The 16,662-nt window shown below is 36.3% G+C and overlaps 1 protein-coding gene across 1 annotated transcript in view; it reads left to right on the forward strand.

Moving 5' to 3' along the window:
• RNGTT (RNA guanylyltransferase and 5'-phosphatase) overlaps positions 1–16,662 on the forward strand; it is a 167,751-nt gene that overhangs the window by 69,002 nt on the left and 82,087 nt on the right. The window contains exon 12 of the mRNA XM_014877786.2: positions 10,026–10,094. Coding sequence (XP_014733272.1) covers positions 10,026–10,094 — 69 coding nt within the window. The remainder of the gene's footprint in view (positions 1–10,025; positions 10,095–16,662) is intronic.

Genomic DNA, 16,662 nt, shown 5'->3' on the forward strand with positions numbered 1-16,662 from the left:
CAAGCATCTTTAATCCATTTGGGAATGTCATAGATTGCAGCTAATTTGTAAATAGATCAAAGCATTTGCTAGTGGAACCTATGAAACCTCCTCCAGCTCCAGCAAGACTGTAATCTCAGATCGGTGTGTTCTGCCAAGCAGGAGAGTGTAGGGAGAGTGATGTGGACAACATTCCCATGCCTAAAAGGAAGAAAATGAAGGCACTGTGCAGTTTGAAACAGAGAACTGTGAAGAGCACAGTAAATGAAATGGCCAAGCTGTGAAATATATTGCTGTTTCCATCTGGAAAAATAAATATGGAATATTGCTGTTTGGCAGGATCATTCCTGCAAAGCTTTGAAGAATCCACGTTTCTCTCATTTTGAAGCTGTCACAAAAGTCAAAGTTTCTTGGAGGAGCTTATTTCTCTTATTTGAAAGAAGCATTTGAAAACATTGTAGTTAATTGATGTCAGTTTCTCAATTGTGTTTTTGAGAAGAGATTGACAGTGAGAAATGCCTCATGCTTATTTTGAATTCAGGAATGCAGATGTGCTGTCAAATTAAGCATTAACACACATAGTGCTTGTATTGTTCTTGGGTATTGTTTTGAATATATTAGGTGCGTAACCTTTGGAGTTGTTCACTCAGAACCAGCACATGGGTGATAGCTCCGTGGGGCTCTTACTGTAGCATGTTCTAGGTTTTTCTAAAATGTCTCCAAATAGTTAAGAAATATGGCATACAGCTCATGTTATTAGCATATTTGAAGAGTGCTGTTAATGAATTAGCTTCAAAGCCAAGAAGATATTAAAAAAAAAATAAATTAGAACCATCAAATTTGATTCCCTGCCACCCTCACAATGTATTTTACTCTTGTTCACAATAGCATTTTTTCCCTGTGTGGCTGGATAGTGAAATCAAGTTATTGTGGTTCTTAGACTTTAATATCCAAGGTTCCATCATGATACACACTACAGTGACTTCCAACTACTCATATATCTGGAAGTGGCTTTTCTTTAAATCTTTTAGGGGAGTAGTAGGTTTAAGAAACAGCTTTCAGTAGATGATATATATTCTTTCTCTTAAGTTCTCTGTGTGAAAAACAGACTCTAAAACTGCCTTGTGAAACTGCCAGCAATTCCAGTAGGAACTGGGAAAGCACCTAAAATCCAGTGTGTGAAAAAACTTGTTTTTTTCCTAAGAGGTGCATCATGACAAAGCAAGTTGCAGAGAGAGGGGATGAATCTCTTTGGCTTTCTTGCTTTGAAGTGTTGCTCATTCCCTATCACGAGTATAAACTGGAATGTCTATTGCCTTCCTCTTCTGGAAAAAATATATGGACTCAGTGAAGACTTTTCTACAGAATTGCTGTTCTGAAAGATAATTAAGAGTGATGTCATTAGAATGCTAATGATCAGTCACTAGAACTTTGGGCCCTTGTCACTGATTATGAAATTATATGGGCAAATGGTTGAGGAAGACACTCTGCAGTAGTTGTAGTTCTTGGAATTATGTTATTTTCGTCTATGATCTGCTGACTAGCATTAAGTCTTCAGCATATTTGAGTTTCACAGACACAAAGGAGTATGGGAGCCCTGCACATCACACTTTTCAGCAGGAAACAGAACAGTTGGAGCTGAAGTGCAGACTGCAGGTACCAGTGGCAGCCTAGATATGCAGTCTTTCAGCTTCATCCACTTGGAATGCAAGAGGGCCATCAAATGAGAACACGTTTATAATATGTCTGAGAGGGCTGTTGTAGCTATGAGATAAGTAAATGTTTAATTCAGTGCTCCTGCTGAGTTTCTAACTAGTTGTAGACAGAGGAGAGTACATAGTTGATGGAGCAAACACAGAAGTAGGTCACCTTCCTTCCTCTCTGTGCATGCACCTGTCTGTTGCCAGTTCATGTTACTTCAGCCCTGCTGCTCACGCTGTTACTAGTGTGGGGCTTGTGGAGGTTCAGGGGAAATGCCCAGGTGGCTTCCTGTCCTGTTGTAATGGGCTGTACATAGGAGAGGTGACCCCTGCTAAAGCTGATCTCCCACAAATACTAGAAAGTGACCCTCCCACAAAAAGATTTCTTCTTGTCATTATCTGTAATTAGAACAAATAGAAGACTGTCAATGAATTTTTTTTTTGTGGAATATGAATTTCAGATTGAGTATCCTCTAACAGTGTTTTGCCATTAGTACTATATGTATTTGAATACCATGAGTGATGCTCGAAAGGGTAAAGCAGTGTATTCTCTACAGGAATGCTTGCTAGACATCCATGGAGGAGAGTACAGAGGAAGCTACACATATTCCTCTTGCAAAAAAATATTTGATGCTAGAAACTGGTCAGTCTATGAAGTATTCAGTATTATTAAACATACCTTTGTTTGACCTCTAGAAAGAGGGAAACATAACTTGCATGCTCACTTCTTTGGGCTACAAGTTTCCTATCTTTAGGAGGTCTTTAGTACTGGATTCTGGTCTGGTGTGTTTAAAATTTTTAGGATATTCCTTATGGTGTTCTTAAAACGTACTTCAGTGACCAGTTGTAGCCAATGTGTTTTTGTTGTGGCTGTTGGCTATTCCTACACCTAACAGATGGCACTCGTGTACATTGACAAGCTGTGGGATAGCTGAGCATTACTAATAAAACCTATCACATGTTAAACTTGACCTGACATTAATCAAGTTTTGAATGCTACAAATGATTCATGGATAATAATTAGTCTCTTGATCATATTAGTGAACATCAGTCTCACAATGCTGCCATTATCTGCTTTCATTCTTATAGGGAACAAATCTATTGCCATAATTAGGTGTTTTTCATGTCTTTTGAGCCAAAATGTTCTGTATGATTAACTTGGTAAAGAGGTTATTTTTAGTCTTTCAGTATGATTGATTTCAGAGCTTCTAGTAAATTAAGAAACTGAAAGGCTTTCCATAAAATAATATTTTATAAAAAGTATACATTTAAAAATTTTATCAACTGAAAAAATTCCCATGCATCTATACACAGCACAGTCATTTGGTATATTTTTCTTCATATGATTCAGCTGTTGCCAGAGATTACGCAGTTCAAAATAATGGTGATTTTGTTAAACAGGTGAACCTTGGGAGTTTACTTTTACTCTGTTTTTGTTTAGTTACTGAGTTACTGGTTGACATCAAGTGCTTTCAAGACGTGTCCATACAGACAAAATAGTGTTTGCAGCTTCTCTCTGTTTTTGTCTAGAATTAGCATCTTGAGCGGATGGCTGTGTGAAAGCTAGGATTTGAGCTTTGAGCATAAATTTTTTTAGAGGATTTTCATACCGTTTTACAGCTCTGATTTTACAGCCCAAAAGCATGAAATTTCTTTTTAAGTAATGAGGAAGTGAGAAGTTTATACTTTATGTTCCTTATGCAGTTAGGGCAAAGTAGATAATTTCCCTGGTTTACTAAAAATGTAGCAGTTATCTTCAATATGTGTTGGTTCCTAATTAGCATAGGAAACTTCTTTAAGCAATTACTTATTTGAGAGCTCAGTTTTTAATTTATTTTCTACAGTTTTTGATCCTACTTTTTTCCTTTATGCATATTTTAGATCATTGGCATGGATCAGGAAATATTTTGTTACTTACTTCATGATTTTTTCTTAGCATGTTAGCTTAAGAATATTTAGTATAAGCTATGATTTTCTGACTGTACTCTCAGTTATTATGATGCATTTTTTTTCTTGCCTTTTATTGCTGGTAAGATAAATATAGCTAAATACAATGACTAATGAAGAGGGATGCATTATAGAATTGGACATTACCCTGATGCAGATATACTTTAACTGATACTGTTCTTACCTCATTTATTTGACATAAGGTAGCATATTATATTTGGATCAGGAAATGAGACTAATGCAGAGGAAACCGGGTCATGTTAAATTATTAAAAATCTGCTTTTCAACATTTTTATAGGTCATTTGGAGGAAAACTTGAAATCATATAAATGACAGATCACTTGTGGTTTTGAGAGGGAAATAAATGTTAACACTGAAGCAGAAATCTTTATTGACCATGTGTTAAGTCACACTCCTGAACTATGGGCTATGATTTCAGGATCTTCAGAGTTACATGGAAGGAGCTGCTTGGAGTCAAGCAGCCGGTTGTAATAAGCCATTGGCTGGTCTAATACTTTGGCAAGTGCTCAAATATTCAGAGATCTCCTTGAAAGGAGACTCCTGTGGAAGAGAACAGGGAGTGCATTTTTTCTTGCTGCTGTGGCTCTTCTGGAATATTCTGTCTAGTCTAAATGGCATGGTTTGAGTTGATTAAAAAATGGTGTCTGTAGGATATCTTTTGAGGGCACATTGAAGTATTCGAAAAGTTACATCTGCTTCCTTGTGAAATGTTTGAAATGTGAACCTTGTTTCTAACAACACCTCTAAGAGATGTCTTGGTCAGAGTCTAAAAAGAGGAGCAAGGAAGAAAAGCTGAAGGAAGAAAAAAATTGCTGAGAAATAGGAATTAATTTTTTAATTACATAGGCAGTACTTCATTGGACAGCTTAATGAAGATTGTGGTTCTCCATCACAGCATACTGTCATTTGAGATTGCACAGTTTTCCAAATAAATTACTTGGCACTTGAGCATATATCACTTGAAGAGGACCTTAAATATGCATGAGAGGAGAAGGTTTCATCCTCATAGCTGTCTGAAAGTTGGTCTGAAATGGTGATCCAGGTTATTTCTGGTTTGGAGCAGGCTGGGTAGGAAGCAGTAGAACTGCCAGAGGTGTGTCTTTGATCCTCTCCCATCTGCCCCCAGATTGTTAATTTACACTAGGTTTGTTTAGATCAGCTGTTTTACTTGCAATGCAATGTTAGATGAGATGATTGTTATCCAGAATGTGAAAAAGATGAAAGTCTGCGTGGATTGAGTTTCATGTGTTTCTTTTTTGTCTTTTTCTCTTTTTAAAATCTATATTTTAGAAGGTATGTGCTCCCTTTAATTCTCAAAACCATAAATTCCTCAGAGTCACTAAAGATTGTTCTGAAAGTTTTACCATATATCTGTAGTAATTCAGTTAGTGAACCGAAATCAGAATTTTTCTGAACACTTTGCTTTGAGCTCTATTTCCGTTAAAATGTTAACTAGCCAACTTCTGTTTGTGGAAAGTTTGAGATTCCATGTTTTATTTTTAAATAATATATGAAACTTTTCTCCCCTATGGCATAGTTACATGCTATTTGATGCTTTTTTGCTTTGAGACTGAAAGCAGCTGTTTCGTTCTTGATACCTTCTCTGCTTCTAGACACAAAACAAACCAAAGATGACATGATGCTGTAGGACAGGGGAAACTGGAAAGATTCTGGTGGGAAAGAAGGAGCAGAGACCACAACCATAGCTTAGAGGAACAGCTTCTCTCACTTGGCATTAAGCTGCATTTGATAATATTTTGAAGCACTTCACAGCAGCCTGCATATAATCTGAAAGGAAGCTTATACCCCACCAAATGCATGCTTAATTCTTTTCTGGGATGCCTCTCTTCAAAATATGCTGTTTGAAAGCTGGAGTTTAGAATGTTAGTAGTTCGGAAGATGGCTCCATCATTGCCTGATACAGGGCTGATTTATTTTTGGGAAATATGATAGTTGGGATGAATCTGAGACAGACTATTTTTGCATTATTTTAACCGATCTTAGCATAAAAATCATTCTGTGAGATTTCTGATGCCATTCAAAAACAGGATTCATGAAGATTTATGTAGTAAGTTGTATAGAGAGATGTATGAGCTCATGTTTATAAAACTCAACAGTTGTCAGGATGAGAGAATTTCTTTGAGGCTGATGGTGAGGGCTGTCATCCTTGGAGAAAAGGATGGTCCTTGAAGTTGGACTGAAACCTAAGATGGTGAAGATGCTGGCTCTGTAAATTAGGAATGCCTCTAGGCCCATGTATGAAGGTGTTTTATACTCTGTTTGACTGGCAAGTCAATTAATAGTTTATTTGTAACTAATACTTAAGAGTGAAGTATGTTTCTTTCCTGTCACAGCTCTCTGTAGAGTGAACAGGTCCAGATGATCAGTAATTTGAAGGTGGATCTGGAAAACTCTGTAGGCACTGCAGGCATAGTTTCTTGAAGTGAAGCGTACAGCAGTTCTGAAATTGAAAAAGCAAGGAAAAGGGACATGTATTTGTCTCATATTATGACATTCAAAGGGATTTTTTTCTGTATGCCTAAGTATTTCAGGAGGCTAGCAAGCAGTTTTGAATCAGAAATATGGACAAAATGGTAGAAGTACTGCATATGGTGACACAGGAGATCAATAATTATAATGTGTGTGCAGGTACCTTAGTAAAATTATTTTGTAGAAAGTCAGTATGACTTTGCAGAATCACCATTATGTGTTGGGATCCTCATAACTCACACTGTGTTGTGTTTCCATGAGTTTGTTGTTGTTGTTGTTGTTGTTGTTGTTGTTGTTGTTGTTGTTTTGGTTTTTTTATTTTTTTTGCAAGGGGTAGGAAAAGGCACAGTAATATCTGCTGGATTTACTTATTAATAATGTAGTATCTGCAAACTCATAAATTATGTGTCTTGGTTCAGAAATACTGAAACACTAATGAAAACCTACTAGCATTTTATGCAATCTGTATGCACCTAAATTTTCTCCCATTCCTACTGAAGGAGCAAAGTGATTTCTTTATTGGTAGAAGAACAGAGAGATCTCTAAAGCGTGAATTTTCAATTATCCACAGAACTGCTGACTGGTTCAGTGTTTTAGCAAAATCAGCTTCAGCAAGTTATTAGTGCTCTTTTGGTGACATATTGCTGCTCCTCAGTGGTTAAGGAGCAAGGAGAGATCCTGTTACTCATACAGCTTCACTCAAACCATGCAATTATACCATTCTTTTGCTTAGAGAAGTCTTATTAGATGTAGTGATAATTTTAAATTTAGTTGAAAAATATCAAAAGAGAAGTTTTAAATAATAAACTTTTATATGAGTGTATGGCTTGTTGCAGTGTTCATGGGGAAGAAGGAAGCTGAAAGGAGTGAGCAAAGGGGTTCTCAGGTGGGAATAGATGCCATGAGGCAACAAGGAATTGGATGCCAGAAGAGCTGGTTCACATGCATCGTTTACCCATCTTTTATAAAATGTCATTGAGATGCATTGCACTTTATCTGATCCATGGCAGTCATCCCAGTCAAGCAGGTGTGCCATTTTTCATGGCGCCGATTAAAAAAAAAACATTCTGTTCAAGTTAATTAGAAATTTGAACGTGTGGAACGTTGAACGTTTTTCAAAAGATGAACTATGATATTTGCATTTGAAGTTCATAAACTGAAAAAAAAATTTAGAGTCAAAAATACTTGCTTGTATGTCAGACATTCTTTTCCTGCTCATTTCCGTGTCATTCCAAACCTTCTGCAATATTCAATGTGTGTATTTTGCTGTTCACAGACAACCTTTAAATAGTTTAATTCTCAAGAAAAATTTTACGGGAATAATGTCAGAGTAAATGTACATTCCTTCCTTCATTCCTTCCCCCCAATTGCTAATCCTTCCTAGTCAAAATTCCTTTCTAGAGAGGGTGTTATCATTCAAATACATTTAAGTGACCTAATGAGAATGAAAGCAGAATAACTGGGAGTGCAAAGAAGTGTAGTTGTCAGTCGAGGCTTGCTCTGGATTTAAAATCCTTTTGTCTTTGATATCTAATTGACACTTGGGAGGAGCTGTCTTAATGAAAACACTGTGGACCTCCAAGCTGAGACTGTTTGACTCTGAACTGGGTGGTAGCATGATGGGACAGATTCCTTTACATTTTGTAGTTCTGGCTAAGTAGTGAATGAAAAGTATCAGAATGTATTTCTGGAATGGGAAAATATTAATTTATATTTTCTTTTCCATTTATGAAGTTGTAATAGTAATTTAATGTAGTTTTCTAAAACTACTTCTTCACCAGAGTGGAGAGAGTTGCAGGCCAAACAGCATGATAATTATTTTCTCCTTTTCTACATACTCCAACTTTAAAGATTGTTTCTATATTCTTAAGTTTTATTTTGGGAAGGAATACACAATTCAGTTCTGTAAGCTCCAACACTGAAGTAACTGCCTCCTCAAACTGTAATTGCCTTAAGAACTTCAAAAAGAGGCAGAAACAGAGGTGATTGATTGTTCTCTTTGCCAATTTGGTTAAAGCCTTTTGATAAGTTAGTCAGAAATTTATAAAAAGTAGTCTTAACGAATTTGAAGTTTCTGTTTTGTTTTTGTTTGCTTGAGGTTTGTTTGGTTTTTTTTACTATCATTATTCCTTCACATTAACATTATTCAGTGAAAGTTTTTTTGGTACCTGAATTTCATGAACTCAGTCTTGTGCATTTTTAAAGTTTGAAGCATAGTCTTATTACAGATGACTGGCCAATCGGTTTTGGAACTGCTAAGTAACTTGCAAGTGATCCACGGAAGACTTAACTTGCGTAGAAATTTAAAAACCCCACTATTAAAAAAAAATTGACATTTGTTTAAATATTTTTCCTATTCATTCATTGCTCTAATAAAAGCAAAGACTAACAATAGATTTATGAAAGAATTTGGGATTGTTTTGTTGTTACTTTGTATAGTCGTATGGTAGCAGATACATTACATTGTGAACTTCAGCTGTAAATTTCAAGATAGCAACAGGTTATAACAGCAAGGTGCAGCTTCAGGTTTCAATTATGGGCTTTCTCTTCTGAAAAATTGTGTTTCATTGGATAGTTTCTTACTTGGAATTAAATATTCTTAAAGTATTTTTCCACTCGAGAGTACTCTCATAGTGTGTTTTTTCCAGTTAAATTGTATCTAAAAGTTGAATAGTGAAAGCTTGCTTTGTTGTTGGAGCTATAGGCACAAATACAGGCTAATGACTGGGTAAGAGAAAAAGCTAGCTTTTTGCAGCAAAACGACCTATCATTCTGTGCAAACAGATACAGGTTAAAGTGAAATATGTTGAATCATTATTGTTTGAAGTATTTAGCCATCAGGCTTTTGATCCATGGAACATAAAATTGCATTGCTTTTAGTTGTACAGTTAGTTCCTAGCTCTTTTCATGCTTTATTGACTTAATTTGAATAATTTAGTCATAGTTTGGTCAGCAGGTAAGTTGAGATCTAGAAAGGAAATTGTACAAAATTAGCAGACCAAGCCAAAATGATGCTTTTAAAACTATGATTTACTGGTTCTGTATTTGCTATGTTTTATCATGTGGTTACTTTTACACCAAAGTTTTTTCAAGTATTACTAAAAGTATCTAAAACTTAAGGACAGATTCTTCATCTCAACAGTAAAACATAAATTGAAATTAATAAAGAGATATTTAGTAATTTTCCTAATTTTTGCTATTACTTGTCAGTTGTAATTCTCCTTGGTTATTTGCTTTTCCTCAGGCAAGTCATAATTTAATATGGAAGTATATCATCAATTCTCATAACAGTTGACTAGCTGGTTTCAGTGGTTTGTTTAATTAGATGGTTTTTCTCTGGTAAATTCATCTTGATGGATATATTTACCTCCATATGGAATTCACAGTCTTTGAAAGCATGAAATAGAATATTCAAGATACAGATGAATTCAAAGAGTTGTTTTACAGTCATGTAGCTGTGTTACTGGTTTATGCCTTAGTTAGGAAGTCAAACATGAATTTCAAATGATGCCCTTAAGTATTTTTCAGGAAATAAGTTCAATCTAAAGTGAATGCTACTTGTGTGCTAAAATGGCAAATGGATTTTTTAAATTTGCCCACAAATGACTGTAGTGTCCTGTATTAGAATTGATATTTCTTCATTTTCTAGTATATAGAATCATCTTGGTTTCTAAGTATTTCTTTTTGGACAAAGGATTTCCTAGCCTTGAGTATTCTTTGTAGAAACTGCCACTTCATTGACATTGACATTTCCCCAGCTCTAACGTTAAACCATAAATAAAGCTGTTTACTGGCAAACGATTGCAGAATCAGCATATGATCCATTGCTACTCACTTTGATGTGCATTTCTCTATGGAAAAAGGATTTCTTTCTCTTTTGTTCTACAGCTCCTCGAAGGAAACTTTGCCAGAGAAGTTAGCCATGAAGTGGATGGACTGATATTTCAGCCTACAGGAGTAAGTAGCATAAAGAATGTATTTTCTCCCTTTAGTCCCAGATGAAATTCTCACTCTCCCTCCCCACTCATCCATCAACTAGCTAATCTTTGTTTTGGTCAGGATTGCTTTGCAGTGTTGTTTCTGACTAGTTGTTAATCTCATTTGTAGTATGTGTGATTTCTTACTAACCAATGGTAGTAGTTTCCAGGAATCATCTAATTTTTTTAGAGTATGTACTATGGATGTGCTGCTGGATAATGAAGAGTTTTCTAAGGCTGCATAAATTCCCTGAATCTTTCAACCATTGATTTGAGCTCTCATATTATTTGTTTTTTTCAAGGATGTTCACATGTTAAAATTTGTAACTCGTGTTGTTTTAGTGCAATTGGAGCACGATAAATTTTTGAGCCATGTCTGCCAGTGTAAAGGTATATGAGTGGCCTGGGGAGAAGTTACCAGAAGTACTGTGGACAACCAGAAAAATAATGCAAGTGGTTCTCAAGCTACCATGGCCTCAGCCATTCTATTACTCCTGCTGTTGAATTAGATACAGTGGATACACTGCAGTGTGTATTATATATTGGTATAGATCATAGCTGTAGCATCATCCATCTTGACTTTTTTCTTAGCTTGTAAATCACAAGATGGTTTGAGTTGGAAGGGACTGTAGAGATCATCTAATTCCAGTTCCCTACCAGAGGGGTTTAGAGACACCTTTTACCCAATTCAGCCTGGCCTTGAACACTTCCCAGAATGAGCATCCACAGCATCTCTGACCAGCCTGTTTCAGTGCCTGACCACCCTCATAATAAAGAATTTCTTCCTAATATCTAACCTAAACCTACTCTCTTTGAATTTGAAGATACTCTGTCTTGTTCTGTCAGTACATGCCATCGTCAAAAGTCCTTTTTCATCTGTTTTTGTAGGCCCATCTTAGATCCTGGAAGGCTGCTGTAAGGTCTCTCTGGAGCCTTCTTTTCTCCAGGTTAAGCATTCCCACCTCCATCAGCCTGTCTTTATAGGAGAGGTGCTCCAGCCCTGTGATCATCTTAGTGGCCCTTCTGAGGGCTTGTTCTGATAGATCCGTGTCTTTCTTATGTTCTTATGGGGGCCACAGAGGTGGACACAGCTCGCCAGGTGGGGTCTCCTGAGAGCAGAGGGGCAGAACCACCTCCCTTGCCCTGCTGCCCTCACTTCTTGTGGTGCAATGCAGGGTGTGATTGGCTTTCTGGGCTGCAAGTGCACGCTGCCAGCTTATGTTAAGCTTTTCGTCCACAGACACCCCCAAATCTTTCTCCTCAGGGAGAAAGTCTTCATCCATTCTCCACCCAGTCTGTGTTTGTGCTTGGAATTGCCCTGGCCCAGGTGCAGGACCTTGCATTTGGCCTTGTTGAACCTGGATGTTTGCACCAGCCCACCTCAAGCCTGTCAGGGTCCTTCTGGATGGCATCCCTTCCCTCCAGTGTGTTGACTGAATCAAGCAAGGAATTGTTTTCAATTATTTCAAATTTGACAGATATTTCTGTCTTTCCAGTTACTTGTGATAAGTATACATGTGTATACTTTTCCATGAAAAATATGAAACATATTTTTCCTGGTCTACTTTCTATACTGTAGATCTTAGGAAGGGGTGATGACACTCCCATCTGGAAATAAGATGAACCTCTCTATTTCAAGTTCTGCATCAGCTAACTAAGCAATTAGGCCACATACTTTTTAAAATACATAGCTATTTCCAATTTAAGGCTAAGCTAGTAGGGTAAAGGAAGTTCACACTTTCATAAGAAGTTCTGATGATATCTTAGAATATTGTTAGATTTGTTAGCAGAGTTCCTACAGATAAATTTGAAATTACCTTTTCTAGTTGAAATGAACTTAAGAGTGTATCTCTTAGTCACTGTTATAGGACGTCAATATCTGATACGTTTTGTGTTTCTAGAACTTTGTCTTCTGATTTAGCAAACTAAAATTTTTATAACCCAACTGAAACAATTGTCTTTTATAAATGCTTATAAAAGTTTTTAATCTTTAATGCATTTGTTTAGTTTAACGTTCAAATTTTAATACCATTTCTGAGTTTATGAAATGAAAGTTTGTTGTATCTGTTATTAAACTGATTTACCTGGATGAAGCAATATGCAGTTTTCTCAGTGTAATGACTTTCTTAGTTGAGAAAGTATGAGTAACATATTTAGAGTGAAAAATATTATCGTAGACCTGTTACTTGGGAAAGAAGCATTAAAGGCTGCTTAACTGAAAAGGTTGAAGCTGATAGAGATAGCTTTTTTTTATTACGTGACACAGAGGGAATATATTAATAGGCAACAATACAAGAGCAACAGTATAACAGTGCATAAATGACCCCTTGAGAATACTAACTGAAATAATTTTTGTGTTGTAGTTGAATGCATGATGTATTAGATCTTTTCAGAGAGAAAACAACAACCCTCTGTTGTTGATTGGGGTGTAGAGCCCTGAATTTTGGTTATTGTGAGAGTTAGAGACTTTTATAAAACCTGTTTGTCTCAAGTGAAGAGACCGTGGCATATCCAGAAGAAAATGAAGAAATTATGAACTGTATTTATTGACATAATTGATCTTGCAGAAAGAAAGGATACACAGAAATGATGCTGAGTTTTTGAAGATCAGGGAAATTCAAGAACATCTTTTGGGAGCTCCTGAAATCTGGTGTGTGTTTTGAGGAGTACACAAATGTAGACAGGAATTGAAGCAAAATCACGAAGAAGAATGAAGTGGCAGCAGAGGAAGATAAACAGAATGTCAACATGTACAGACAGAAATTTCTTTGGGGAAAATTACCCACACTTACCATATTGTTGATAGGTGAAGCAGAATGCAGAAGTTAACTATTTAATACAAGGAATGTTGAGCTTATTAGTTCATACTGTTTGAAAGTACTTTCCGAGTTCCCCTTCCCCTCTGCCCCAGTTTACTCAGAGATGTTCCTGGTCTTAGACAAAGGTATCCAGACTTGAGTATGTGGATATTCCCCACTAGCTACAGGCAGCACTAGTACTGGGAGTCAATATGGATGGAGAAAGATTATTTTGTTGTTTTGAAGTTTGATTTAATTCTGATTTTCAATAAAACTCAAAATATCCAAAATTATCTGTGAATATGCTTTTAGCCTCTAAGAACTCTTGGTTTTCTCACTTTTCTCTTTGGTTTGAAGAGATTTTGGCATCAGGGGCCTCTGTGTTAGTCCAGTTTTGAGAAATTGGTATGCTTTAATGAAAAGGGATTTGTGAAAAAGTTTTATTACTGAATATAGGGTTTCAGTTAGATGTAAGAGGGTTTGTTTTCTTCTGTTACTATTCCTATGTAAACTCTTACTATGAATAGCAAGGTTCTTGTACTGGAACAGAAATTATTTTGCACTGTGACTGATTATGGTAGAAACAACATTAAGGAGTGAGGAGATTGTTTTCTGCCTGTGCAGGTCCCTTTATTTTGCAAGATCAGACTAACTGAGCATTATTATTTCTAATTCATTGGTTACTTGAGTTACTTGTATTGGTTATTGCTTGGGGTATATGAAGGCTTTCATTTCAGTGACAGCTGAAAGGCAATGGCTGGGGCATCCCATCTCCTTCCCATTTCCTCCCTTCTCAGTCTGAAAGCTTTCACAGATCTTGAGAAGAGCATTTTTAGTGGAAGTGATGGATGTTTTTGCCTCGTTCATGATTTAAGAATGCTTTGTAGGTAGCTTGATGTGATGTGTAGTTCTTATGCAATTCCCGCATTAACACATCATACTCTTAACAATTCCATCGAAAGAGACAAATGTTTTCTTATTGTTGCTTCTTGCTTTGTACTCTTTTCTTTTACTCTTTCTCTCTTCATGCATTCTCTTTATCCAGCAGCCCATTTCCTCATTGCTTTTGATTTCCCCTTTCCATTGCTTCTCCCTGACACTTCTTTTCCCTACGTCATTGTCTATCCATATAAGATCCTATCACTATAACTCCCATATGCCTTATGCAGCTCTATTCTGTCTGATCAACTTTCTGGTTCCTCTGCCTGTAACAGGTTGGCAGAGCAGGGCCAGAAGATAAGTGCTGAGTAGGAGTAAAACAGCAGCAGGGAACTTCATGGACAGGTATCTCACCCTGGGATCATGCCCCAGACAATAAGTGAGTTAGTTTAAAGGTGAAAGCCTCGTGCCTTATTTATAGATTTTGAATGCTTGTGTAAAGATTGGAAGCTTTCAGTCCTTTTTTTTAAAGTTCCTTCAAAACAGCAAACTTCTTATATTTGTTTTAGAACATTTGCAGGTTACCAACCTGTATGTTTTTAATGAGAATCTCAGAAATGGCTTCTTCTGATGGCAGAATTGGCTCTCCGGCCTCTGCCCACTCATCAGTGAAATTACTTTACTTTACCTTGTAAATCCTACCTTTGCTAGGTATCTCAGATTGTCTAATTTTTATGCTAGTAATCTCCTAAAAACCAGCTTTCTTGCTGACTGAAACTATTACTTTTCCTTTGCTTAGGAAATTACGTAGTAATTATTTTGTTACTTTAGCCAACTAAATGAAGACTCACTGGCCATCAGTTAGAAAGGCCTAAGGTCAGCTTTTGAGCATCTGTGGAAAGCTTGTATCACAATTTAAAAGCTTTTGTTTTGTGTTTGCCTCCTGAGTGCTGTTACATTTTTGCATTGGCTGATTTCTGTTTGGTACTCTTCCATGCTCTTATTTTGGACGAGGAATAAAGTCCATTTGTGTGGAATTGGGATTTTTTAGAGGGAAGGATGAAGGGCAGTTGCTGAGCTCTGTTCTTCTAAGATAAATGTTATTTTAAAGAAGAGCTGAATTATTTAACACTACTGAATACTAATGCAAAGCTTAGCCTTTAAAATGAAAGAAAAATGAGCAGGTTTTTATAACTGAATAACATTGCATGAGTTATTACTATATCTTCCTTCCTTTCCCTTGGCAGACTTAGTGGTGATCTGAAATGCTTGGTTGCCTGTTAATTATTTGTGCTATTCCCATTGTATAATAGGCTGTGTTATTTTCTGTCATTGTAAAAGTTCATCCAAAATCACTGAAGTTAAAACTGAATTAAATATCTCCAAAAGATACCACCAAATAAAATATCTCCATGATTTGTTTCATTAGGCAGTGCCAGTTTGTTCTAAATAATCCTATATAATTGGAAAGCCTTTTCTTTCACAGTATGTATTTTATCAAATGGTGTGTAAATTTTTAATCATAGGCCTAGTCACTTGCTGGCTTATTTCTAAAACTCAGACATCCTGTTTATCAGTGATGGGGCAACAGTTATGTATTTCTAGTGCAATAGCAACTAATGGCTTCAGGCAGACTCAGATATACCAAATATACTCTCAATACCAAAGCTGATATATAAAGGCTTAGGAAGAATCATATAATACCATAAATTTTTTGCTTCTGACAAATATTTGTTTCTGGATTTAGCTTTCTATTTTTGTAGTGATTCATGTAAGATTTGGAGGCAATGGAATAGAATAGAATGAACCAGACTATTTCAGATGGAAGGGACCTACAGTGATCATCTAGTCCAATTGCCTGACCACTTCAGGGCTGAAAATTTATGCATATTATTAAGCACATTGACCAAATGCCTCTTAAACACTGACTGCTCTGGGGCATTGACCACCTCTCAGAAAGCCTGTTCAATGTTTCACCATCCTCCCAAGTACAGAAAGGCATCCTGATGTCCAGTTTAAAACTCCCTGGCACAGCTTTGAACTGTTCCCATGCATCCTATCATTGGGAGAAGACATCAGCACCTCAGTTTGTTAGCACAGGTGCTAAGACCACCTGATTTTTTTTCTCTAGAGTTTGCAGCAGAAGAAAGGAGAATGTGAAGAGAATAATTTTCATCAGTTTTTTGTGTTGATCCACATTACTGAAACCTTTCATCTTTAGAGTATTTTTTTGCTAAATGTGATTTCTTCTGTAAGAGCAATGTTCCTGACTGAATCTGTTGCTAGTCAAGGGATGCTGTTGTCATATCAGTGTGCACTTTTTGTGTAGTTATAGGTTTTCCTTTAACAGAGAACTTGCTGTCAATTTCCTGAAATGCCACTGAGCTTTGCAACTCTTTTCTGCCTATGAGTAGTTGTTACATTCAATTTCCATGGCAATGTTCCTTGCAATTCATCTCTTAAGTAGCTATTCCTATTCAAATACACAATTTTTTCATATGCTTTACAAACATACCCAAATATATTAGCAATACACAATATTCCTTTGAGGAGTTTTTTTGTGATTATACAAGTAAAACTTTAATGTTAATTCAAGTTTGTCTTTGCTCCCTTGGGTGACTTGTTTTCTACTTTTTTTTTTTTATCAGAAAACTAGAAAATTAAGAAATAGTGACCTAAATACCAGTAAGTAAGGTCTAATTAAATTAATCACAGCTTATTTAATTAAATTGTTAGACTCCTAGATAAAAGTACCATGATTTTTGAATGTAGCAGATTTTTATGATTTCCACTTACTTTCCAAGAACCTGAGATAACTCATGCCGCAGAAAATATCTACGTTTCCCTCTTTCCCTTTATGGAACACTTTTA

This window comes from Sturnus vulgaris, chromosome 3 (assembly GCF_052056855.1).
Source record: "Sturnus vulgaris isolate bStuVul1 chromosome 3, bStuVul1.hap1, whole genome shotgun sequence".
NCBI classification, from domain to species: Eukaryota; Metazoa; Chordata; class Aves; order Passeriformes; family Sturnidae; genus Sturnus; species Sturnus vulgaris.